This window comes from Dysidea avara, chromosome 10 (genome assembly GCF_963678975.1).
Source record: "Dysidea avara chromosome 10, odDysAvar1.4, whole genome shotgun sequence".
NCBI classification, from domain to species: Eukaryota; Metazoa; Porifera; class Demospongiae; order Dictyoceratida; family Dysideidae; genus Dysidea; species Dysidea avara.
This window is the reverse complement of record NC_089281.1, coordinates 12843708-12868991: the sequence shown is the minus strand read 5'-3', so window position 1 is coordinate 12868991 and position 25284 is coordinate 12843708. Positions and strand designations below refer to the sequence as shown.

Sequence of the window (25284 nt, the reverse complement as noted above, 5' to 3'; positions counted from 1 at the left end):
CATGTCTTTTGCAATGCAGTACGACACACTGTCGGTTAATTATTGCCATCTTTTACTACCACGACCATATATCGCTGCCGACTGGTCAACAACTTTCAGTTTTGCTTGTCCTTGAGATCTTTTCGAACTTTTATCCTTCGCCTTTTTCTTCTCCTGCGCTTCTATCAGCTCTGCATACTGCTTCGGGTGGTGCCTCTTGAGATGCGTTAACAGATTAGAGGTGTTCCCGCCTTTTGCTAATACTGGCTTCTTCGTACATCCGCTCGTGACACGACAAATGGCCTTTTCAGAATTAATCGGCTTCCCATCTTCACCCGCTTTAAACCCAAAATAATTCCACACTAATGATGTCGAGTTTTCCTTCGAAACCAGTTCACACATTCTGAAAACAAGGGCGAGAACAATGGCGCATAATCACTCACGTGTCGAAACGTACACCAGTATTTTACGGTATACCGGTTTCTCGGTATTAAAATTATAGCTCGATATCGATACCGGTACAAGTAAAATACCGTATTATCGATTAAATACCGGTATACCGCCCAGCTCTACACCATGCAGGAGGACAAGAACATCAGTGTCATCAGCTACAACACACTTTACTTCCTTCAATTGCAAATTGAAGTGCACATTGAACGATCAGTGTGTCAGCATCCAAATTACTCTGATACACAACTTGGCCATCATCTCTCAGATATTGGACAATCAATTGATGTTTGCTCTTTTCATTTGCAAGAAAACTTCCTGACTTTTGTATATTTCCATAGATTCACTTGACTGAATATCTGTGCCTGCACATACCATAACATACCTGGGGATGCTGACAGCCCTACACACTGATTGCACACATGGGGATTCTGACATACTTATGGTCCAATGCGTACTTCAATTTTGCAATTGAAGGAAGTAGAGTGAATGTTGTAGCTGATGACAACAATGAAGTTCTTGTGCTACTGGTGCACGCTGGAAGCGGAACATGACAAGTACGTATCTCTTTTCATTCAGAGGTTGTAAAACATTTGAAAAATGATGACGTTATTGGGCACATATGTAGGTCCTCTTTTCACATGCCTGGAGTGGCTGTGATACAACGTCCGCAACATTTGAATAGGTAAAGTCGGCCTAATCAGCAATCAAATGATGCGCAAATAATTGAAAAGTTAATGATGGATTGTATAATGCAACAACTGCACATGTTGAAAAAGTTGGAGTTTTGATGGGAATTAGTCTGATTCATTGAGGAGTCTCAGGTATACAAAACAAAGTACATGGAAATGGTGGCATCAGAAAGTTATTACACATGCAAGCTGTGAAAGTGTGCTAACCCAGGCCCGTAGCCAGGGGGGGTTCGGGGGGTTCTGAAGAACCGCCCTCTTGGAAAAAAGGTCCACAATTTCAGTAAAAGGTCCACAATTTTAGCAAAAAGGTCCACAATTTTAATATACAAGTCCAAATTTTCAGGAGCAAAAGTCCATTAGCTACAGTTTACTAGATACCACTATAATAAGAAGCTAAAATAAGTGCTCCGAGTAACTCATTCAGTGCTTGCATTAAATGCAATGCAAGATCGAGATACTCTAATAGAGCAGTCAACCACTCTAATAGAACAATCACTCTAATAGAACAGTCACAATTACATTTTCTTTTAAAAGCTACTTAATTTACATGTAGATTGTCTAACCCGAGCTTTCATTAAAATATAAGATTTTGGTGGACAAGCCCCTCCATGCAGAGCCCACGAATAGCATCCATGCTTCAACTCCATGTAATGTGTAAATTTCATTGTTTAAGACACCCTTTGTTCTGCTACACTGCCCCTGTTGATCATGGCAGAGTGCTCAATCTTTCCCATTCTTATTCATTGTGACATTCCAATATATTATATTTAGACACATGCATGTGCAGATGGTATAATTACAGTAGCAGTAGAGATATTTTTCCAGATATCATTCATACAGCTGGTCTTCAGCTTACCTAAAAAAATTGTTATTTCTATTGACTGAAATGCCACTAAATTCAACCTTTTAGTATGTTTTCAAAATATTTTCTGGGGGGGGGCATGCCCCCAGACCCCCCTAGATTGGGTGTGCTTCGCACACCCAGTCTCAGTACCTTTATTAATCATCATGCAAGTAAAGGTCCACTTTTGGTCAAAAAGAACCCCCCTTTCAAAATTCCTGGCTACGGGCCTGTAACCCTTGCAATTGGATGGAGTTTTTGAGGATCAATGGTTTTAGCTGATGCAAGAAATTATTCATTGGAGGGAACTCAATATGGGGCTGGAAACTAGAAGGATTAAGGCTGCAACTGATGATGATAGACATGGGACCAGTCCCAGAGATCATATATATTAATTTTGTACAATATAAATGCCAGCTTTCCACTGCAAATCCATGTGGTAGCAATATTATGCTCTTGTTGCAAACATGGATTATTAGTGTGTTGCAAAATGTGGAGGAGAGAGTTGCAGAAGTGCTAAGGAAACTGTTTCTTATGAAAAAATAATTTAAGGATAACACATTTTTGTTGGTCACAATGACCAGATTTGCAAAAATGGGTTTGCAAATGCATCTGATTGAGAAACCACAATGTAGTGTACAAGGTGAATACCAACCTGAAATTTTCTCCACCTAATAAGTGATGTTGGTGCTCACTACTGATCAAATTTCAAGTCAATACCATTTTCCAATCTGAAGTTATGAGTTGTCAAAGTTAGTAAATTGGATATGTGTGGAAGATCCACTTTCCTGAATCCAGTCACATATGCCTCAATACTAAATTGGCCATAAAAAAATTTTCCCGAGGTGGATTTTAGAGGATTTTGGATATGTTATTCTATGAAAAATCTGCTTTCTAATGATACAAAATTCAGCTTTCTTTGAATTTTTTCCGGGTTCACCCCTTTTTTCAGTTATATTTACCAGACTATTAGTGGGTAGATTGATCCAATCACGTAGAATAATAGTTAAATTTATAGTGATTTGTTCTATCTCAAAATGGAGAGGGTGGTGGCGGTGAGTGGAATAAGCAGTGTAGGAAAAGTAGCTAGGAATTATTAGGACTGATGAGGAGTGTGGAATGTACGTAGCCCACACAGCTATATATGTTGCAATACATATTTCCTGTTTCACTGCTTTTATCACATAGGTCTGTACTTCATTTAAAATTTTTTAATTACACTAGAGGTATAGTGTGTGCTGCTACATGGCACACCACTGTGTGTCTTGATTGTTTAATAGCTACAACTTAGACAACAATCATTTGTAAAAGAATTAAAAGTTAAGCTTTTCCTGCTGTGTTTGCCTGAATACATTACTGATCCACATCACAGAAAAAAATCCATCTAAACAACTGGGGTTATGACCACAACAACAACACCTATCACCGTGGTTAAATCATAGGAAAATCCAGCTGCCACCCAGTGTTAGGTAAGCAAATGAAAAAGTGACTAATCATAAGAGTGATTCAACATTCCAACAATTAATCTAATGAAAATGCTTACAATTTCTTACCAACACTCAATACACAGAACTGCATTTATATACTACTACACACCTCTGCGGCTACTTTTACACAAGTTTCCAGTATCAACTCATTGGACACATCATACCAGTATACACCACAAGGATAATATTGGTAGAAACCTTTGATGAAATCTCTAGCACATTCTTCAGGTTCATTACCAGTTGTGCCAATAAGTACCTGTAGAGAGAAATTGGTAGCAGCTCACATATGATGTGCATGCATGCACCTTATAAAATGGTATGCATAAAATGCTTTGATCTTTTGGGAGATAATGAGGTCTTTAAAATCCACTAAAAGACCTGATAGCTATATATAGTTCTTACAAACCTGCTAGCAGAAAGATCTCGGACATTTCAAATCTCACTTTCGATTATTGGTTTGCTATGCTTTCCTAATGGGCAAAGTCACCCTGAGTTTAACCACTCCATTCATTTTATAGGCATACTTAAACAATGGAGGTACAGTTTAGCGTTGTAGCTACATTAGTCAGGATGAATGGAGAAGTCCACACAAATTTTTTTAGCACCCATTTGTTTTCTGTAGTGCTTTAAGCATGTTTCATCTTCAACTAAATTGTAGATGACCTAGATGGGTAAGCTTCCTTGTAGAATGGGTTGCTGTATTTGGTAGATCAACGGATTACGGATCATGTGATAAGCATATCCCACTACTCATTGGAGATGTTTATAGTCAGTTTTGTAATATTAATAATGACAAAGCGCTGCACACTTTAGGTACACTCACATCATTGCTAAAGCACCAACACACATTTCCAGATTTACGGATTTAGCTACGTGATCACTGTGACAATGAAGGTACATCCCCAATAAAAATTAAAATTCTTTTATTTTTCCTAATACTTGTGTAAACAGTAAATTTCAATTTTCGCCTTACTGTTTCCTTTCATATGATTCTCACTAATGGTATATAAGAACCATAGAAGGATGTTTTCCATGGTGGAGTTTTGGTGTGTGTTGTATTAGGATACTCTGTAAAAATCATGGGCAATCGCTATTTATGATGCAATTCTAGCTATACAGTGATTTAAAAATAGCAAACCTGTACACTGCTAAAAAAGACTTCATTGTTGTTCAGCAAATTATTCATAATATCTGTGACTAGCGGCCTGGGAAATACAGATACTTCTCCTACTAAATGCTGAATAGGAAAGCAGACACTATGATTTTTGTAAAGAGTGAGTTCTTTGCCAATAATATTGAATCCTGACCAATGTACATCTGAAAAAAATTCATGAAAACATCTCATACATTGCCTTGATCTCTGTAGGGCTTGATAACTGGGAACACCATTGACAAGAAATTGATAAAAGTACTGCATAAAGATGTTAGCACTTTCATCTGGTACTTTCCCTGAAGCCACTAGCACAGAATAAGCTCCAGCTAACAGAAATGCATTAGCCATTCCATACAGTACATCATTGTTTGGTTGACGTTTTCCTGAATAACATGAACTCAAAGTTACTAATGCTAGTGACATGTATGATTTCTCAAATTCATTGGGATTCCAAATGTCATTTGGAAAGATCAAAATGTTCTCTCCATTTGCCACTCCTGATTTTGGCACAGGTAATGATGAGGTGAATACTAGGAACCCTTTGGAGGCAGATCCATGTGTCGCAAAATGTGCTATCTTAGCAGATCTCAATCGATACAGGATATTTTGCTTGGTGGCTTGTTCTCTCAACACAGGAGTAGTACCAAGAATACTTGCCACATTTAATGCTTCCCTCTCTGCAAAAGGCAATCTATCCAAATTCCACTGCTCAGTATCATAAACAAACTCTGGAGTAGTGGGGCCGCCAACAACAAGGAAATCTCCCTTTTTACCTGGTACTTCAGCAGTCAGATTACCAGTTACACTCTCCTTAAGACTTAAAACTGATGGAAAATTATTAACCAGGTACCTATCAACAAACAGTGCTTCATCATGTTCTTCTTTAAATAAAGCAAATGGTATAAAGTACTGCGTATTATAAGGAAGCACTACAAATATTTTTGCAATATTTTTTCCTTGCAAACATTTTGTTAAAGGTTTCCCGACCATTTTGTACAGTATAGTCAGTGGTGACTTTTGAACATGCAAGTCTTCAGTATTGTCTACATACCACTTGCAAGTCATGTAAAACTTGTTGAAGTATACTCTCTTGAAATCGAACTTCAACTTTACTGTGACCTGGCATTAGGATCATCAATGAGTTATATTGACACAAAACAACTGGAGCTTGCAGCTGGTTAACTATTCTAATAATTTGTTGCAGAGAAATTTGGTCATTGTACAAGACACCATTGTAGTTCAGTGGGCGTCGATAATGATTTGATATATTGTATAACGATGTTGGCTCAGCAATTGTATTTGTTGCAACACCTGACTGAATTGCTTCAACAGGTTCTATTTCAACCACACTCGTGCTTGACTGTATCTTGGTATACAGTTTATCTTTCACTGCTAAGGTATATTTTGAATTGGACTGGTCAGTACAATATACTACCTGTTGATCACTTGTACCTTGCTGTATACATTGTTTCTTACTCCCTGATATTTTAGGTAAGTCTAGAGGGATGGGAGGTGGTAAGGCAATCCCAGGAATTTCTTTTCTTAATCCAACAATGGGGTACAACTTGGGCACTTCCTGTGTTAAATGAGCCATAGTGTTGACATGATGGGATGGTAGAGTGTTATTACATCCACTGTCATCTTCACTATCACTTTCATCACTACTGCCACGATATATTTTATATAACAAGGTAATGGGTGTTGATTCAGCAAATGTATTTGTTGCAACACCAAACTGAATTGGTTCAACAGGTTCTATTTCAACCACACATTCTCCCTTAGTGCTTGATTGTATCTTGTTGAGTTTATCTTTCACTGCTAAGGTATATTTTGAATTTGACTGGTCAGTACAATATACTAAATCACTTGTGCCTTGCTGTATATGTCGTTTCTTGCTCCCTGACGTTTTAGGGAAGTCTAGAGGGATGGGAGGTGGTAAAGCAATCACAGGCATTTCTTTTCTTAACCAATCAAAGGGATACAATATGGGCATTTCCAGTGTTAAATGAGCAACCATAGTGATGACATGATGGGACAGTACAGTGTTATTACCTCCACTGTCATCTTCACTAATGTCATTATCACTTTCATCACTACTGCCATTGTTGTTATTTTCTCCCCTGGCAATGACTGGAAACAAAATATATCCTAAAAGAATTCTTTTAAATTGATTATTGCCAGGGTTTCCAACTTTACATTCAGTTATTGTAACATAGTTTTCTCTAAAAATACAACCTTGCACAAACAGTGATAAAGTCAAGTCAGCAAAAAGATTATATCTTTTTTCATAACACTCAAACATGGTATGGAAAGTAGTACTAATTGAGTCAGTGGAGGTACAATTGTCTTCCTTTTGTTCTTTGTAGAGTCCTCCACTAAGTTGGGGCTGTAGAAAAACAGTGAAGAGTAAACATTCATATAGAGTAAGTAGAATTCTAGGGAAATGCAATAAAAAATGGAAACGAAAACAACCAACAGAAAGTTGCTGATAAAGCTCATTATCTCAATATATGGTATGGATTTTACTTGAAATAGTTCTTTGCAGCATTGCTGCTAAACTGATTGAAAAACTTTAATACAGAAGTTGCATTGCATAATTTCCTAATTTTCTAATAGAAAAGTAAAAAAAATGAGTATGGTATGGACATTTTGGATCTAAGTGTAGGTTAGAGACCTAGCATGAAGATCTGAGGGCGTGGTCTCTAACCGACTTAGAAAATGTATGTGTTTTATATGGGCATATAGGTGGAGTCATTGTGGGATTGGTCATATGTCATAATGAAATTGTCATGCTATGATAAAATAATCATGGAAGATTGAACGTGCTTTAAGTCAGTGTTGAAAAAAATCGGAGCTTGTACCACTTCCTTTCGTAAGATCTGACACAGCTGAGAAATGGCAGTGATTGATAATATCAAGCCAGGTTAGCGGTAGCCAGTGCCTACATATGGCATCACAGTAGTGTAAAGAACACGTGTGTTGAAGAAGCAACTTGTGTGGATTTATGTGATTGGGCCAATAGTGGTGCCACAGTACGAAGAACAGGCATGGTTTTGAATATGGACCACACCCACATTACATGTAGTGCAAAATAACATTTCTACAAGGAAGCTTACCCATTTAGGTCTTAGTAAACTCCATCCATAGTTTAATAGAAGATGAAAACAATCTTAAACACTCTAGAAACAGATGGGCACTAAACAGAATTTTTCTGGACTTCTCTATTCATTGTAAGAAACATACATACAACATTAAATTGTACATCCCATAAGCGAATTCTTTTAGGCATACCTATAAAATGAATAGAGTGATTAACCACATGTTGGCCTGTGTATTTTCTGTTGGTTGAATGTAATGAATTAGACAGAAAATAAGCTCCACATGAATACTATTGGTGGTCACGTGAGCCTCTCTTACGTGACATAAAGGTTTATAAGGCTAAGTTAGGTGTGATTATTCATTCTACGCCACGTGTTAAGGCTAGTGGGGTACACCCACCCACCCTCCCTAGTGTGATGGTGTTAAAAAATGTTTATATATTTTCTTCCTTGACTATCTATAGATAGATTTGCTGATGATAATGGACAAGAGACATGCTGGAATTTTAAACTGATTTATTGGTGCATACACATACATGGGAGTGGAGCAAATTTTGGGTTTTTCCTGGTAGGCAAAAAAAAAAAAATGCCTGCCAGGTTTTTTCCTAAGGCTGTTTTGGGCTGGGCAGTCTCAAATTTATTATTTCTCTCTTATCATTAGTTGTTGCTAAGCCCCCACTCTCCAGTTGTACATGCATAGGTAGTTGTTGTATGCAGTTGTAAGTGTGCAGTTAACAGTTTGAAAAACAGTAGCCCACGCTTGGTGGCACACAACCCAGTGTTAGTGTGTTGTGGGTGGTAAGGGTAATAGTATGGTGAGGGAGGGGTGATTGGTCGCCCACTGCAGACTATCAGCCTGAATATGTTTGGAGGGAGCATTGCAAATCAATGATTGAAAGTGAGATTTGTGATGCTTGAGGTCTTTACTGCTAGCAGGTTTCTAACCATTTTAAGAACCTGCTAGCAGGTCTCTTAAAGACCTCATTATCCTCCAAAGTTCCTCATAGCACATTATGCATACCATTTCCTAATGCATTTAAGAAAGTAGGGAATGAGTCAATAGGTGTGGTGGGGAAGGCTGAGCACAAAATGGTTGAGGAGGCATGGTTACTGTCTGGTAGCTATAGCTATTGAACATTTAGTTGGTTGCCATTTGTGTTGATACTAGAAACAGACAGGTGCAGTGGCTTATAATAATTACTGACATTTTGATTATAATTAAACATGGGTAAAGGCATAGCCTGTATACCTGATAAAAGCAAAGTTAGTATCCTCTAGCCAGCATTGGAAACCTCTGGACAAGAAACTACACTCCAAAGATGGAATGCCCTAAGATGATATAAGTGACTAATTCTTTATAATCTTCTGTGGCTGGTTATACGAAGAAAAGAAACAAGAGTCAAGGGTTGTGGGCTCAGAAGATGTAGGTAGACATTCAGAACTGAATTTACATATAATTTTAATGACTACTCTGTTAGAATAGCTATTTGATGGTTCTATTAGAGTATCTCAATGTTGCATACAATATGCGGCACCAGAGTTCTTTGATAGCATGCAGCCAGGCCCTACGACACTGGTAATAAGCTATATGATTGCACCTTTCCTTGCGTTCTCTTTAATCTTGTATGCAGCAGCAGTTTGCGTATGCAGCTGTTAAGGGTGCTAGCGCCTTTTTGAAGCCGTTCAACTGCGTATCTAAAAACCGCATGTGGCCATTACATCACACAACCGTGAATGCACGCATACTCGAATTATCCGTATACGGCGGCCATTGTTTGTGCGTAAACGAGCACGGGAAGGAAAAGAAAGAACCAGAGAGGTAGCGAGTATTACTCGAATATTGCTAAGAGAAGACACTCCCAGTCTACATCTGAGAACTCCACACGAGCGTTTTTAAACGCTGATCTACGTGTGCGCTCTTCTCCAGGTAAGTTTGCATGCCATGCACAGTGAAGTAATTGTTGATGTTTATCTTGTTACCTCAGGTAGAACTAGCGGTGTTTTAGTGGATGTCATGAACGTTGTTCGAAGCGATGCCAGCAGAGTGGACACTGTGGTCGATGAACCTATTCAGGATGCCACTAGCGAAGCTGAGGCGAGCGAAGCAGCAATGGACAGTACAATGACTGATCGACCAAATGAATTGCTGGAGGGGTATGTGAAACAGTTCTACAAGTCGGAAGAGAGCTGTCAGATGATGAGAGGCTACATATCACAAACTCCACTGTATCCTTTAGTAGTAATTGTAGGATGCAAAGCAGTGGTAAAAAGCCTAAATCATGGGAACTAAATTACCCAGCTCTGGCTTTCTTATTGAATGGTAGTTATTATGCTGACTATGCTGGCGTAATGGGAACCATGGGGCTCCCAACTATGCACCACAGCACATGGGACAAGCTTGTGTCTTGTTTAGGTATCCATGTAGAGAGGTTGGCAGAGTGGTCCTGTGAACAAGTGAGAGCAGACATTGATAAGCGAGGTGATCGTAATCAGTGGGCAGCAAGCTTTGACGGCTTTTACTTGATGAGAGGACATCATTCGAACAATTCTTCAGCAACTGTACATGACATGGAGTCTGACCGTATTGCTTGGTTCACCCACCGTACTAAACGTGGGAAGAATTCAAATTGGCTTGGAACATCAGCTGGAGCTGAAGGTGACATGTTGAATGATTTGTTGGGTAAGGTAAAGGCTGCAAAGTTTTGCATGAGTCAGATTGTTATGGATCATGATACCTCTGCTAATGCCATTGTTTGCTCACACTTTCCAGACATAGACATTGCATATTGTGGTAACCACACTTCCAAATCATTTTATTATGACTTATGTAAAATTAAGGACCTTAAATGTAAATGCAAGACACAAGCTAAACCCTGTAAACGTATGACGGAAGCATTTATAAACCGTGCCAACTGTGCCCTCAGAAATTTAATGTCTTGTGAGGAAATACTGCAGCATGAAGACCCTTACAAGGCATTTTCTGAGGGACTGCTCAATTTTCACAATCACTACTGTTTAGATTTGCATGGGTCTGAATGGTGCAAGTTCCACCCTGCCACTACAGATGATGATAAGCCTTATGCCACGAAGTCTCCCCTACTTTGTGCTATACACGCTGATGCATTTTTGGATCTCCTCAAGACGATGGCTGATAAGCCTCAGGAATACATCACACCCACTAGTAAAGTCACAACCAATGCTGTAGAAGGCTTCCATGGGTTGGCATTGAAGTATCGTGGTAAGAGGATAGATCTTGGGCATGCTCACTACTGCTGCAAAACCAATATGGCAGTGTGCCACAAGAATTTAGGACCCATATGGAAGCTAATTTGTCTATGCGAGATGGGTGCTGATGTACCTGAAGAGGCTGTGTCAGCTATCTTGGATGAGCAGAGTACTTGGGAGTACTATCGGCAGAGGAGAAACAAGAGTGTATATTACCACTATAGGAGCCTGAGAAAACAAAGAGGCGTAGTGGGGGAGAAGGATCACATGATCCAGTTATGTGCTGTTGGCTCAACGACTGCAGAGTACATTGGCTCTTCATCCAGTACAGCTGAAGCCACTGAGTCTGCAACATTAGATGATGGCCACATGTCAGATGATGACTATGAGCCAAGTGATGTAGATGGTGGTAGTGAAGATGTTGAAGGTCTACTGGAAGATGACGAGGAGGATGATACTGTTGATAAGGTGCCGCTCATGTTCTTCTTTGACCTTGAGTCAACTGGTGGAAGTATGTACACCGACCACATTATGGAAATGGCTGCAAAGGTTGTAGGGGTCCCCAATTCAGTGGACATTACGCAACGACATTATTCTTCTTTGGTTCACACTTCTCGTGACATCTGTGCAGTAGTGAAGCGCAAAGTAGGGCTGACTAATGCAATGTTGAAAGGACAACCACCTTTTCCTGCAGTGTTGGAAGAGCTGCTATCGTGGATAGGTGACACGCTAGATGAAGTGGATCAGTGGCAAGGTGTTAAGCATTATCCTCTCTTGGTTGCACATAATGGGTTTGCATTTGACTATATGATGGTAATATCTGAGTTGCAAAGAAGAGATATGTCTTGTAGTAGCCTTCGTGCAATCAACTTACATTTTGCCGATACGTTATATGATTGTAGATTATTAGCTAAGAGTGAAGAAAAGAATATGTTTTCAGCTTATACTAAAACAGAACTAAAAAGATTAGGTATAGAGAATTTATATACAAAATATTATCCAGGTGAAACTTACAATGCACATAGGGCTCTTGCAGATATTTTAGCAATGGAGAAATTATTTACCACCACTCCTCTTGCCTCAATGTTGTCATTATCGACACTTGCAATAAGAAGTATATGATACATGATGAGTATATGGCATGATAAGACACGACAGAAAGAAACAATAGATATGTTATTAGGTAAATTAAAATCAGATGGAACAGCTAGTTTAGCTAAACGTTTATGTGCAGAAGGGTTGATGTACTCCCAAATAAAAGCTAAATATAGTGAATCTGCATCATATGAAGCTTTCAGCGATTGGCTTAAATCAGCTGGTGTTAGATATAAGCTTTGACGTGAAAAATTACATAGTCACTTTAAATTATTAAATTTTTGGGGGTTTTCGGGGAATGAGAGCATTAGCCTCGAACTGTTCTGTAGCTGCAGTTCTCAGTGGTGATTGTTGAACAACTGACTAGTGAATTTATAATTGTATTGTTGATGCATCACCAGGACCAAGTCCACTGGTGTAATGTTAGTGCAGGGCTTGTGTTATAAGTTCTTGGTGCTACATCAATGTCCCCGTTTCTATATTTGACAGTAACTTATGTAGTTGTGTACTGAATTGTTGATGAAGTTGTCGGTGTCTACAGCATGACAGTAACTTATGTAGTTTTATACTGAATTGCTGATGAAGTTGTCGGTGTCTACAGCAGTAAAATGTAGTTTGATGTATCACCAGGACCAAGTCCACTGGCGTAATGTTAGTGCAGGGCTTGTGTTATAAGTTTTTGGTGCTACATCAATGTCATTGCATTTGACAGTAACTAATGTAGTTTTGTACTGAATTGTTGATGAAGTTGTCAGTGTCTACAGCATGACAGTAACTTATGTAGTTTTATACTGAATTGTTGATGAAGTTGTCGGTGTCTACAGCAGTAAAATGTAGTTTTGATGTATCACCAGGACCAAGTCCACTGGCGTAATGTTAGTGCAGGGCTTGTGTTATAAGTTTTTGGTGCTACATCAATGTCATTATATTTGACAGTAACGTATGTAGTTTTGTACTGAATTGTTGATGAAGTTGTCAGTGTTTACAGCATGACAGTAACTTATGTAGTTTTGTACTGAATTGTTGATGAAGTTGTCGGTGTCTGCAGCAGTAAAAATGTAGTTTTGTTGTATCACTGGGACCAAGTCCACTGGCGTATTGTCAGTACAGGGCTTTTACATCATGTTATTTACATGTAGGATGTTATAGGCTCTTTCTGTTTCTCTGCTTTTCATACTCTCTTGCTTATAGAGACGTGTGGGTGGAAGGGAGTGTCATTAGGGCCGGTTCACGCACGTAAATTACTGTTGGTATGTACTTGCATTTCAGACATGATTGTCAAAAGAATACAGCCAAGGTTCTTTACTATTTTGTAGGATCTGTAGTTTGTTTCTTTTAGGAAAGTATTTTGTTCCTCATTCATTATCTTTTAGAGTGCCATGAAGTGGCAGCATTTATAGGTGTATTTATTTTATGTGTCTGTGTGTGATAGTGTAGTTAAGTCCTATAGACAGTATGGACTGCTCAGAGAGGAGTTGGTTACCTCACCAAGGAACATGGGAGTCTCACACTTGATATCGTAAGTCCTTTATGTGATATGCTGTAAGGTTATGTAGTAAGATGATGTGTAGCAAGGAGAGCCACATACATTTCACATGTCCCAACACTCAAGGATCTGACTACTCTCTTATAGTTACAGACTGCTGATGTTGAGGATATGTTGACTGTGGTAAGTACTATTTTGATGTATTATGCCTGTTTTATATGGTAAATTACTCTAGGAGTTATGGCCTGAAGGAAGGTGATTACCCTGAACAAGTTGTGGTAGACAGGCATAAAGCTGTTGGAACCTATGAAAGAAACTATGTATCTGCTGTATTAAATGGTAAAAACGTAAGTTTGATCTTGTGTGTGTGGAAGCTGGGTTATATAAAATCCGGTCACATATATAGAAGTACCAAACATAAGCACTGGGAGAGTAAAATATTGTGTAAGCAATATCAAAACAGTAGTTATCTTTATTATTTAGGTATTAATTCATATGTAGGTGGATACAGAAAGGTGTGAGAAGCTGTTCTCTTGGTTATCAAGATGTTCAAGGATAAGCCAGCATATGTGCAGGAAGTGATTTTTATTTTACATGATCTATTTATGTGACAAACACAATCAAAATAATTAACAAGTATAAGAAAAAATTTGGAATTTTAAATTAGATTAGGGACAGTGTATAATGCTGCAATAAAAAGTACTGAGACAAGCTGGATCGGAGTAGTACGTAATGTCCAAATACTGTAAAACAATAAGAAGTGAATATCCCTACTGTGCATTGAGTGTAGCACAGTAGGGATATTCACTTCTTGTTTTGCAGTATTTGGACATTGCGTACTACTCCGATCCAGCTTGTTTCAGTACTTTTTATTGCAGCATTATACACTGTCCCTACTCTAATTTAAAATTCCTAATTTTTCCTTATACTTTTTTGTGAAGTTTTTTGCAAGCTCATGACCACTAAATAGCGTGCTGAGTTAATCACAGCACTATTATACTAGATTATGACTCATAGAATAACAACTGATCAGTGGGCATGGCTCTACATAAGGCTGCAGACAATAATGGATGTGTATTCGTGCATGCCTATTACCCACGGACTGATGAATGGGCGTGGCTACCATATGTCTACAGACTGTAATTTATGTAAGTGGGCATGGCTCATGAAAGAAGCAGAGCTACATTATGATGTGTAGTAACATGTCCACATTTAGCACCTGGGGTCAGACCCAAATAATCTGTAAAGCAGGACCTGGATGACCCGACTTGGTTTAACATTCTTACTAAATAAACTATATTTATTGACTTACACATTGCTATATAGTTTGCCGTGAGTTGCTCTCTCTGATCAATATCAACAGCGGTCACGTACGCATGTTTTTGGTGCAACCGGCGACCATGTGTATTCGAATAGTTTGATGCAATATACACTGGTATGGAAGCTGTGTTGTTGTCTATTAACACTCCGCGGTAGAACCTTGACTGATGGCCACGGTAAAGAAGGATAAAAGGTAAGACAATAGTGCAAGCATTGTATGTTTATCAATATACCAAAGATTTTTTCTTAAGTGAACTAGAAACATTTCTGTGAAAGAATTAGGGCTGTAGCTGTAGCCAGTTTTCTGCTACGCTTGACAGAAGGCGTCAGGCAGGCAGGCAGGCAGGCAGGCAGGCAGGCAGGCAGGCAGGCAGGCAGGCAGGCAGGCAGGCAGGCAGGCAGGCGGCAGTAGAAAATTCCGTTGAATAATTATTTTTTCAAAATTCTGTAGCAATTTGACGGAAACGTTTTGGGTCGATCTGAAGACACTTTTTTGGGCTTGGTTTTACCCAACCAATACTGTCATATCATTGTGAGGAAAAATTGTGGCAGGTTTTTGGGTTATATTATATCACGGATCACCCCCACACCTTCGATGTCCCTACTATACAGTACTATCGTACTGTATGATACTAATTGTACCCGCACAAAATGCGTGTGATACTAAGACAGTTGTTTTGTGCTATTGTGTGAATACACTTAAATTTGAACATTACTAATGATCAAGGAGTAATCCATTACATACCAACAAAGACATGATTACACATAGCCACTGATGTGCACACATAATTGGTGTGTGGCACTAACATATCTAGCTATAATGTTGGTGAACTTGCATCAACAATGAGTGACTGAAGTCATAGTTTATATAATGTAGGTTGGCCTTGTGCACCAGAATTTCTGCACATCTGTGCAGTACTCATGCAGATGGTTTATCAAGATGCATGTGTCCAGTTACAGGCTCTACACATGCAGAAATCTACACAGCTCTCCGAATGAAGGTGGCGTATAAAGATGTATCCCATTACAACTATGCACGTATACACAAAGAGATTATAGTTTTGAGCAGCAAATGCCACAATTGGGATGTGCTCTACTTCATTTGGATGATGTTGCATGAACTAACATAAAGTGTCTGAGTGTGGTATGAGGATCAGTTTGAGGATCAATGAGGATCAGCTGGTGCATCACCACAATGAGCTGTATTCTAATTCAACTTGTGTTTGCCACATACAGTAGTTTATATATTAGAGTAACTGAATTGGACTCTGCATCCTAGTCGTGGTATTGTCGTGTTTACTTACTGCAAGACAAAGTGTGTATGCAGTGGAGAATTGAGTATGGGTATTCAAGTTGATAATTGGCTGTACTGAGCAAGAAGGTCAACACCAGCATGCGCATTTGGATAGAGAAGAGTTGCATTTTAGTTGCTTTCAGAATTAGGTATCAGCATAGCCAATGTAAATCCTTCATAGGAAGAGTGATAATGCTCAATTAGAAGTCGTGGGTGTTCTATTAGGGTAGATATCGCAATGTATGTGCTATTAGGTAGTTAAACTAATAGAGCTTCTGGAAGTTTCAGCTCTCCCTGTAGAGTTAACCAAGGAGTGAAAATGTGTCTCCCTAACACATCGAAGACTGCAATAACATCTTCATGATCTTGTCTATGATTCGTCGCCTGGTAAGGTAGATGTATGTTCTATTAGAGTAGTTGAACGTAATCTTCTGTTCTTCCTCGCGCACAATGGTGTCATCCTACAGGTTGTTAGGCAGCCTGATTGGAGTGACCATTGCTCGTTAACTTGCCACACCCAACTTGAAACTATCCTTTTTGACTTTTTCCTCTCCCTTGCAGTGGTGTGTACCACGGTAATCCTTCATTTTAGGTCTGTCTGTAGTCCCTGACGTGCTTGTCTTCGTGTTGCAGTAGCTCTACTTTGTCTAGCGCACAGCGGGTGTAGCCTTCAAGATGTTTATTCTCATAGTGGACAGCTCAGCAGGGTGCAGAGTGTGTATTGCCAGCTAGTCTTCCTTCTGTATTCTCTGTCAAGTAACCTGATAGAAATGATCAATTCGTAGAATTGCCAAAACCACTACGAAACTCTCCTTTTATACTGGTGGATGTGTTTGCCGGATGATAGCATACACACCAGATCACATGATCAAATTCGCTAATGTGATTGGTTAAATCACGAAAAAGTGATTGATCCTCTTTTATTGTAAGTTTGTGTTAAACCATGATGTCATCTGACAACGCGTGTATACCGGAATGCCATATACATGTATCGTAAACTTATAATGGCCATTGATAGTGATAGGAATCTCGCAACCAAGGTTAGCACATAATGATAGACATGAAAACCACCTTATGACACACTGATTTGGACGGGCTGTTGGTTTAGCGAGTTTGAAGCTAATTGGGGGAAAAACCTGGGAGGAGTTTGTGTTTGAAATTTTTATGGCCTCAAATTTTCCATTTTTCATTCTGTCGTCCACAGAGGATAGAAATGTCTAATGTAGGCTGGGATGGGGAAGGCTGGTAACACAATAAGGGTCTCCAGAGAGTTTTGGAGAAATTCGTGTCTTCCTTGGGTAGTTACGGTGGTTTAAAGGATATTTCCCATAGTTCAACAAATTGCCACCAATCATGGATCAAAAGATTCGCCTCAAATTTTAGAGTTGAATGGTACCGATCCGATTGGAATCCGACCAGGGACGAAGGGACAGTGCCAGAAAACAGTTAGAGAATTATTAGTGGTAATTTTAGAAGGTGAAAAGAAGAGAAGAGGAACAAGAAGCAAAGAGAAAGAATAAGGAAAGGTACCAAAGAAGACAAAGTAAAAAGGAGGGAAGTAGCTAAAGCGAAAAGAAAAGTAGCTTCAGAGATCTGCAAAATAAGTTGAAGACACCAGTGGTGCCTGAGCCATACTGGACTCAGAAAATGGTGAAGATGATGATATTGACAGTGACTACGATTGCTAAACAGGCAGATATCCAAGGTGTGACATGATCCGGACTGTAACTTCCAAGGTGTCTCATCTATTGCATTGGAAAATGGTTGATGAGGGAATAAGTGGACTGTGTACACTAATGAATGGACAACTAGCTAGTGTTTACAAGTTGATTACGGCCAACAAGTACATGTGTGAAGTATTATGTGAATGCACATAAAAATTATCTAACTAAATGTGTACATATCTCTTGAGCAGAATGTTTAATTAGATTCATTTTTTAGATGTAGACTCTTGGTTAAGTTGTTAGCATAGTTTTATTACTTGTGCAATTCATAGGGAATTATGCTCTATTTCTTGGAATTGGTTGATAATTGGTAAATGAAATTTACATAGCTTAGGTGGTTGATAATCAGTGACTTACACTACAATACATCTATAAGTCTGTCTTTACTTATGAAATACAAAAAGAAGAGAAATCCCCACAAAACAGTCAAGCTATGAAAAAATGGTGCAGCTTTAAAAAGTCTGGGTCAAAAAAGTTGTGAAATCAAAGGTGGTGACCAAGAAATGGCTGCAATGATGTTAATGCTTAATAATGGCTGTGTGCATTGTTAATTAATGCAGCCATTTCTTGGCAGTAACCTTTAATTTCTTTCACCCAGGCTTTTTAAGGGCACACCATAGCTTGGCTATTTTTGTGTGGATACATGTATCTTCTAGCACTAATCAGGTATGTATATTCTTGTGAATGAAACAACGATCCACACTTTGTTATGTATTTCACACATAATTACTTCACCCCAGAGTATCAACTTTTGGGTAATTAATTTCTAGAGGTGCTTAATCACTGCCGACCTCCTCTGTTTTAAACCAAACATGCATGCAAATGAAACTGTAAAAACACGCACACAAACCAAAAAAAGAGAACTTTTTTTGGCTACTCTGCTAGCACAGTCACACCTACCCAGTAATCCAGCACTGGGACACATGTGGGGTGCTATGAGTCAGTGCAGGCGAATCTTCCTGGGCCAGGACTAATAACCCGCAGGAGGCTATACCATGTACCACAGGTGAGGTGTGAGCACTGGAATCCCACCTGGACCTTCACCTATTGCGTGAGACATGGACAGTTGGTATTTGTTTTCCCAGTTAACATCAGGTACTCATTGATGTTACAGCTGGGTGTCCAGTTGACACCAGGTCACCGTTTCAACAGTGGAGTAATGTGAGTAAAGTTTCTTGCTCAAGGAAACAACAACAATAGCAACTTGTCATTTACCAGGCCAATGGTTTAGCTACATGGTAAATACATGTGTGCACACACTTCATGACGGAATCTTCTTCATTCTGGCCTCCTGGAGACACCCACCCATCTAGCCAAGGGTGCTGGGTAACCTAATTACAAGCAATTTATATTTAGGCCAGATAAATGAATGGACTCCCAAGGAGGGTGGATGGGTCACAGACAATAGCAGGGACCTGACATACTTCTTAGTCAATCCCCAATGCAATGTGTGCATGGTATAAACCCTGTTGTCAAGGGCACCCTGATCCTGTCTGGTCGCAGGCACATGCACACCCACACACACACACAACTCTGGCTATTTTTATACAAGTTTCCAGTATCAACTCATTGGACACATCATACCAGTATACTCCACAAGGATAAAATATTGGTAGTAACTTTTGATGAAATCTCTAGCACAATCTTCAGGTTCATTATTATCAGGTGTACCAACAAGTAACTGCAAGGGCGTAGGCAGGGGGGGGGGGGGGGGGGGGGCTTGGATGTTTCGGACAAATCCCCCTTTCAGAGGCACCAAATCTTACAACCCCGGAGCTCTCCAGTAGCTACTTGCCCACTGGCGCTCCTCTGCACTACTCTTGAGAATCACATCACATTAATACTGAAGCATTGCAAATCATATCTATTGCATCATGTGATCAATTGCACACGTGACGCATGGTTGAAATGGCGTTAGTGAAATGGCGAAGGACTGTTCAACAGTTGGGTGAGACATATTACAAGGCAGCAGCTGCTAAACTTGAGTGGTCATGTTATACATGTGTCAGGTTAGCACAAACTGTGAACTGTTGTTGTACATTTACCTGATAATGGTTTGTTTATTTGTTACATGTTGTGGGCATGTGATGTCTCGAATATATTGGAGTACAAGCCAAGTCTATCAATGGGAGGACTGGCCAAGAATAGTGTCTAGCTGGAAAGAAGTATTGCCAACTAACAGCCCGTTTACACTAGCCCTCTGTTTCGAATCAGAGCGATTTCTAGCTTAATGTAAACGCGTAACGAATTGAACCAAACCGTACCGAACCAATCTGAGATGGACCTGCTGGGATGTAGGTCTGGTTCGATCCACTCACCGGCTTCGCACTCACCTGTTATATATGGAATATGGGTACGAGAGATTACTGAAGTAGCGGTTGCGCAGCTCAACAACCGATCCCGGATCGAACTGGATCGATCTCACATGAATCGAACTGTAGTGTAAACGGGCTGTAAGGGACTCGAGTGTGGAGGGCTTCCGTGTGCTAGGAAATTGAAGTTGGCTGTCAGTATGCTGTCTGGAAGTGAAGATTAGTTAGTTTTACAACAGGTTTATAGCTAGTTTCTATAAGTTGCATAAACAGCAGTGTGTAGGTTTTAGCTAGTTAGATGCACAAACAGCACCTTTTAATGTTACTGCCAAAGGGCACATTTTGTGTAGGCATCATTTTCGTTCAAACATGGTCTAGGGGAAGCACCCAGACCTTCTCCTTAAGGCATTCCACTTTAAATCCGAACCCCCTTCAAAAAAATCCTTGCTACGCCCCTGAACTGTAAGGAGAAATGGGACTCAAATAATTTTTAACATCCACATAAAACCATATATACTTACCTGGATATCACTCAGATTTCTTGTTTTCATGTTCAGCAAACTTTCTTCTATACTCTTCACTAGCAGTCTTGGAAATACTGTCACTTTTCCCAGTAATTCCTTAATGGGAAATTGTGCACTGGCGTTCTTCTGAACGGCGATTTCCTTTCTAATGATGTGGAATCCTGACCAGTGCACAAAGTGGGAATACTTATGGAAACATCTCATACACTGCATTGATCTCTGTAGGGCTTGAAAACTGGGAAGACCATTAACCAGAAATTTATAGAAGTACTGCATAAAGACATTAGCACTTTCATCTGGTACTCTCCAAAGAGACACTAACACAGAATGTGCTCCAGCTGATAAAAATGCTCTTGTCATTCCTATTACTCCTTCAGCCTTCACCTGACCTCGTCCTGAATCACATGAACTCAAAACTACTAATGCTGGTGAAATGTTTAGTGTCTCAATCTCATTTGGAAAAATCAAAATGTGTTCTGTTTCTGCTACACCTGATTTGGGTATTGGGAATGATGAGGTGAATGCAAGGAACCCTGCAGAGGCTGATCCATGAGTGGCCAAATGTATTATCTTAGCTGATCTCAATCGATACAAGATACTTTGCTTGGTGGCTTGTTCTCTCAATACAGGAGTGGTACCAAGAATACTCGTCACATTCAGTGCTTCCTTCTCTGCAAATGGTAGTCTACTCAAATTCCACTGTACAGTATCATGGACAAATGCCGGAATAGTGGGGTTGCCAACAACAAAGAAATCGCTCTTGTCTCCTGGTAGCTCAACAATCGGGTCACTTGTTACACTCATCACAAGAAGAGACAAAACTGATGGAACGATCTTCACTCTAAATCTGTCACCAAATAACTCCCAACTATCTTTGTTCATCAGTGTAGAGAATGGCAGTAGATGTGTTACACTATCTGGGATCACTAAAAACTCTGATATTTCACTGGCCCCAAGACTCTGGAAACCTTCCATCATTATCTTTCTTGCTATTGAATCATAAAGTATTGTAAATGGTAACTCTTGTTCATAAGTACACCGTTGGAAAATGTAGACTTCATTTTGATTGAGAAATTGGAGCAAGTTATATCTGGTGTATGATTCAAATGAACTGTTCTCAAAATCTTCTTCCTTAAGTTCAATGGTATAACACTTCATCTTCACTTCATCACGGATTGGCACCAATATCCACATCAGTAGTTTAGAAAAACAATAAGATAAAAATACCACTGGCATTCGCTGCTTTCGAACAGCTCGATAAATGTCCTGCAACACAAGTGGAGTAGATACAGAGAAGAGATCAGGGTAGGAAGCCTTCTTCTTTTGCAGCACTAGCTCACCAAGGGTTCTAGCCCTGGCTTGCTCTGCATACACTAAAGCTTGTTTAAACTCTTGTGGTTCTGCACTGACCATATCCATTACTCCAAGCTCTGATAAACAATGGTAGACTCTGCCAACTTCTACAAGCGTCTCTTCAATCTTGTAAAAAGATCTTGAGTTGCTTTCAAACAATGACAACGAGAGATTTAATGCTTCATGGGAACCTTTAACATTTTGTACACTTTGTTCATGAGCCTCAATTTCCTCAAGCAGATCAGCTGTTTCATAAAATGGCAGTGCTTCTTTTAATCTGTTAATTTCTTTACTGGTCATGTAGTCAAGTGTTCTACCATTCACAGTCACAGGTTGTGGCATTATTGAAATAGGTACTGACTGTTCTTCACGTTCACTAACACTCCTAGCACTAGGGTCTCTATCTGATTGTGTCTGCTGTACAGGATGAGTAGTAATCACTTCATCAGTTAGTTTAATGGACAATGTTTTGTATATAGAATCTGGTGCAGTGACTGGAACAAGTTCCTTTGGCTTCTTCCCCTGTCTGATTAACTCTGCAACATCATATCGTGCACAACCACGATTGTGATAGCCTGTAACCTTGGTTGACCTGTCAGTACTCAGGCGCAATGTTTCAGTGTAGTAGTGGACTGCTTTGACTGGTTCTTTCAGTAACATGCAAATATTGCCAATGTTGCCACAGGCTCGGCCTTGTCCCTGCAGGTCACTACCATATATAGCATGTCCCAAGGAAGTTTCATAATGTTCCTTTGCTTTCTGCAAACTTCCCATTGCCTGGAAAGCATTTCCTAAGTTTGAAACAGCCCTGCCTACTGCTAGAGGATTGCATTCATATTTTGCAGACATGTTATAAGCAGTGGTCAAGTGATCTAATGCTTTGTCTTTCTGGTCTAGACCCAACAAAGCATTGCCAAGATTACCATGAGCCCAACCCTCAGAGACATGGTCTTTGAGTTCCTTTGATAACTTCAGAGAATCACTGTAATACTCAAAGGACTGGTCATAGTCTCCTATTGATTGTAGAATGTTACCTAGTGCACACTGTGCACTTAGTTCATCTTCTTTTGCTGCTTTCAACTTTTCTCCTGTTCTGTTAATCTGTTGTTGCATCTCTGCCTCTTGTTTAGCTGTCTTAAAGGCACTGATTGCTTCTCTGATCTGAGACATTGCTCGATGACATAATCCCTTCTTCACTAACACAGCAGACTTAGTTAGAATAGTTAGTTGAAATAATTCAGCCACAGTATCAGTGTGATATTCATTAGCAGCTGTTGTGAAGTGCTTCACAGCTTCTTCATGCTTTCCCCAATAAAGTTCTACTTCTCCAAGATAGATGGAGGCCAATGCATGGTTGCCAGGACTCTGATGTTTGATTGATATTTCCAGTAAACTTTCAAAAAATGTTTTAGCAATTCTGTATTGATACTTCTTGTAGTTGGCAAGTCCTTGACCAAACTCACGAGCCATTTCTATTTCTTCACTCAACACAAGATGTTTATCTAACACTTCCAATATCTTCATCATCATTCCATAGTCTCCAGCATGAAGAAACTGGGATGCTCTGCTTATAATGCTTTGTGGGTCAGAAAAATCCAAAGGTAAGTTATTGTGGTGGTCAGGAAATTGCTGTTGTGGTGAAGTAATCTGATTGACACTTGTTTGTCTTCTATCTACAGGGACAGTCTCAGGGACTGCACCTTGTTGTAATCTTTCATGTTGTTGACCACCCAGATGTTGAATAGTGACATTTCTTGTTTTCTTGTTTCCTCCTATTTTTGGCAAGTCAAGAGGGATAGGAGGTGGTAAGGCAATCCCAGGCATTTCTTTTCTTAACCCAACAATGGGATACAACTTGGGAACTTCTTGTGTTGAATGAGCAGCCATTACTAATTCATTCCTCCCATTAGGAATATCTAATAGGATTGGTCCCCTCTCATTGTACCCATCAGTGAGGTTCAAGTCTGTAGTTGTTGTGTAGATTCCAGCCCCAGGAGACTTGGTGGAGAGGTTAGGAGTAATAGCAACGTGTTGTGATAGCACCCTTGTCCTGTTACTTCTTGCACCACTATAAGCTCCACCTAGTGGTGGTGAAGCAAAGTCACCATGCGCTGCTGGGTGTGGCATGTGATGACTATTGATGGGATAGTAGATTGTTAATAATTTCCTTTGTAGCTGTACAACATCTAAAACCAGATGATAAAACAAGTGATTTCCTCATGTGAGGGTATAAATTAACACTTCTATATGTATACAGTGGTCCCCACATTATCTGAACTCATTGGCCTCTAGGTGTGTTCAGATAATGGAAAAGTTTGGATAAACGAAGCCCATACATTATATACAGAGCTCAGTTATAATACTTTAACAGACATGCCAACTCTCACGCATTAGGCGTGAGTCTCACTCTTTGGCTAGTAATCTCACGCTCTCACGCCTAACCCTCTGTTTCTCACTCTATTAGCTTAGTTCTCACGCATTTGTCACGCCTGATCTGCTTCATCATTAGCCCTGTGCTTAAAATTGGACAGCCCTGTACTTATTTTTGTACTTTGAGCATGCAGCAACCTTTTTTTTTTTTTTTTTTTTTGGTCTTCACTACCAAAAATCCTGGAGCTGCACTGGAGTCTGGTCCACATTGCTGGTAGTATTTGAGGTCTCACTCCTAAAATTGTTCAGAGGTTGGCATCTCTGCTTTAATAGAACATACACATAGTAGAATGTTTAGATAATAGACGATATGCACACTCTATTACTCGAACGAAAAATGATCAATTAAGCGTAGACGGCGCAAAACTCGACGGTAACTTAAAAGCGGAAGTCCCATACAAAAGTATGGGAAGCAAATGCGGCTTGAGCAATAACTCACCACTCGAGCTAAGGACAGGCCATCTCGCTTGCCATACACTTCTTTTTCGTTCGAGTAATAGAGTGTGCATATCGTCTATTGACGGCCAGATATTGGAGGAACTGCTGTATTTATTCACTGTAGACTCTGTTATTCATTAATAACTTTTGACTAAATTATAGACTTTTACACATGAAGCTCTTCGAATGCTTGAGATGATGGGAAAAGGGCCGTTCTGATAACCCGGACCGGACCAAGGTCGATTCGCCGAGCAACTGTATTTAACATTTTTTTAAAGTATACACATACATACATCTATAAAACAATTAACAATTCTCACCAGCGTAATACGAAGAGCGCTATCATTACACTTGTCCATAGATCCTTTAGGCATTAATTAGATAAA

The 25284-nt window shown here is 39.6% G+C and overlaps 1 protein-coding gene across 1 annotated transcript; it reads right to left on the bottom strand.

Annotated features, from left to right (window-relative positions):
* Nucleotides 1-3338: 3338 nt before the first annotated feature.
* On the bottom strand, nucleotides 3339-25272 carry LOC136236766 (tetratricopeptide repeat protein 28-like). The gene is made up of 4 exons (XM_066027007.1): nucleotides 25219-25272; nucleotides 20675-24205; nucleotides 4585-6985; nucleotides 3339-3702 (listed from the first exon to the last, which is right to left on the bottom strand). The coding sequence occupies exons 1-3, from the start codon at nucleotides 25270-25272 to the stop codon at nucleotides 5633-5635; spliced, it is 4938 nt and encodes a 1645-aa protein (XP_065883079.1). The 3' UTR covers nucleotides 3339-3702; nucleotides 4585-5632.
* Nucleotides 25273-25284: the final 12 nt, after the last annotated feature.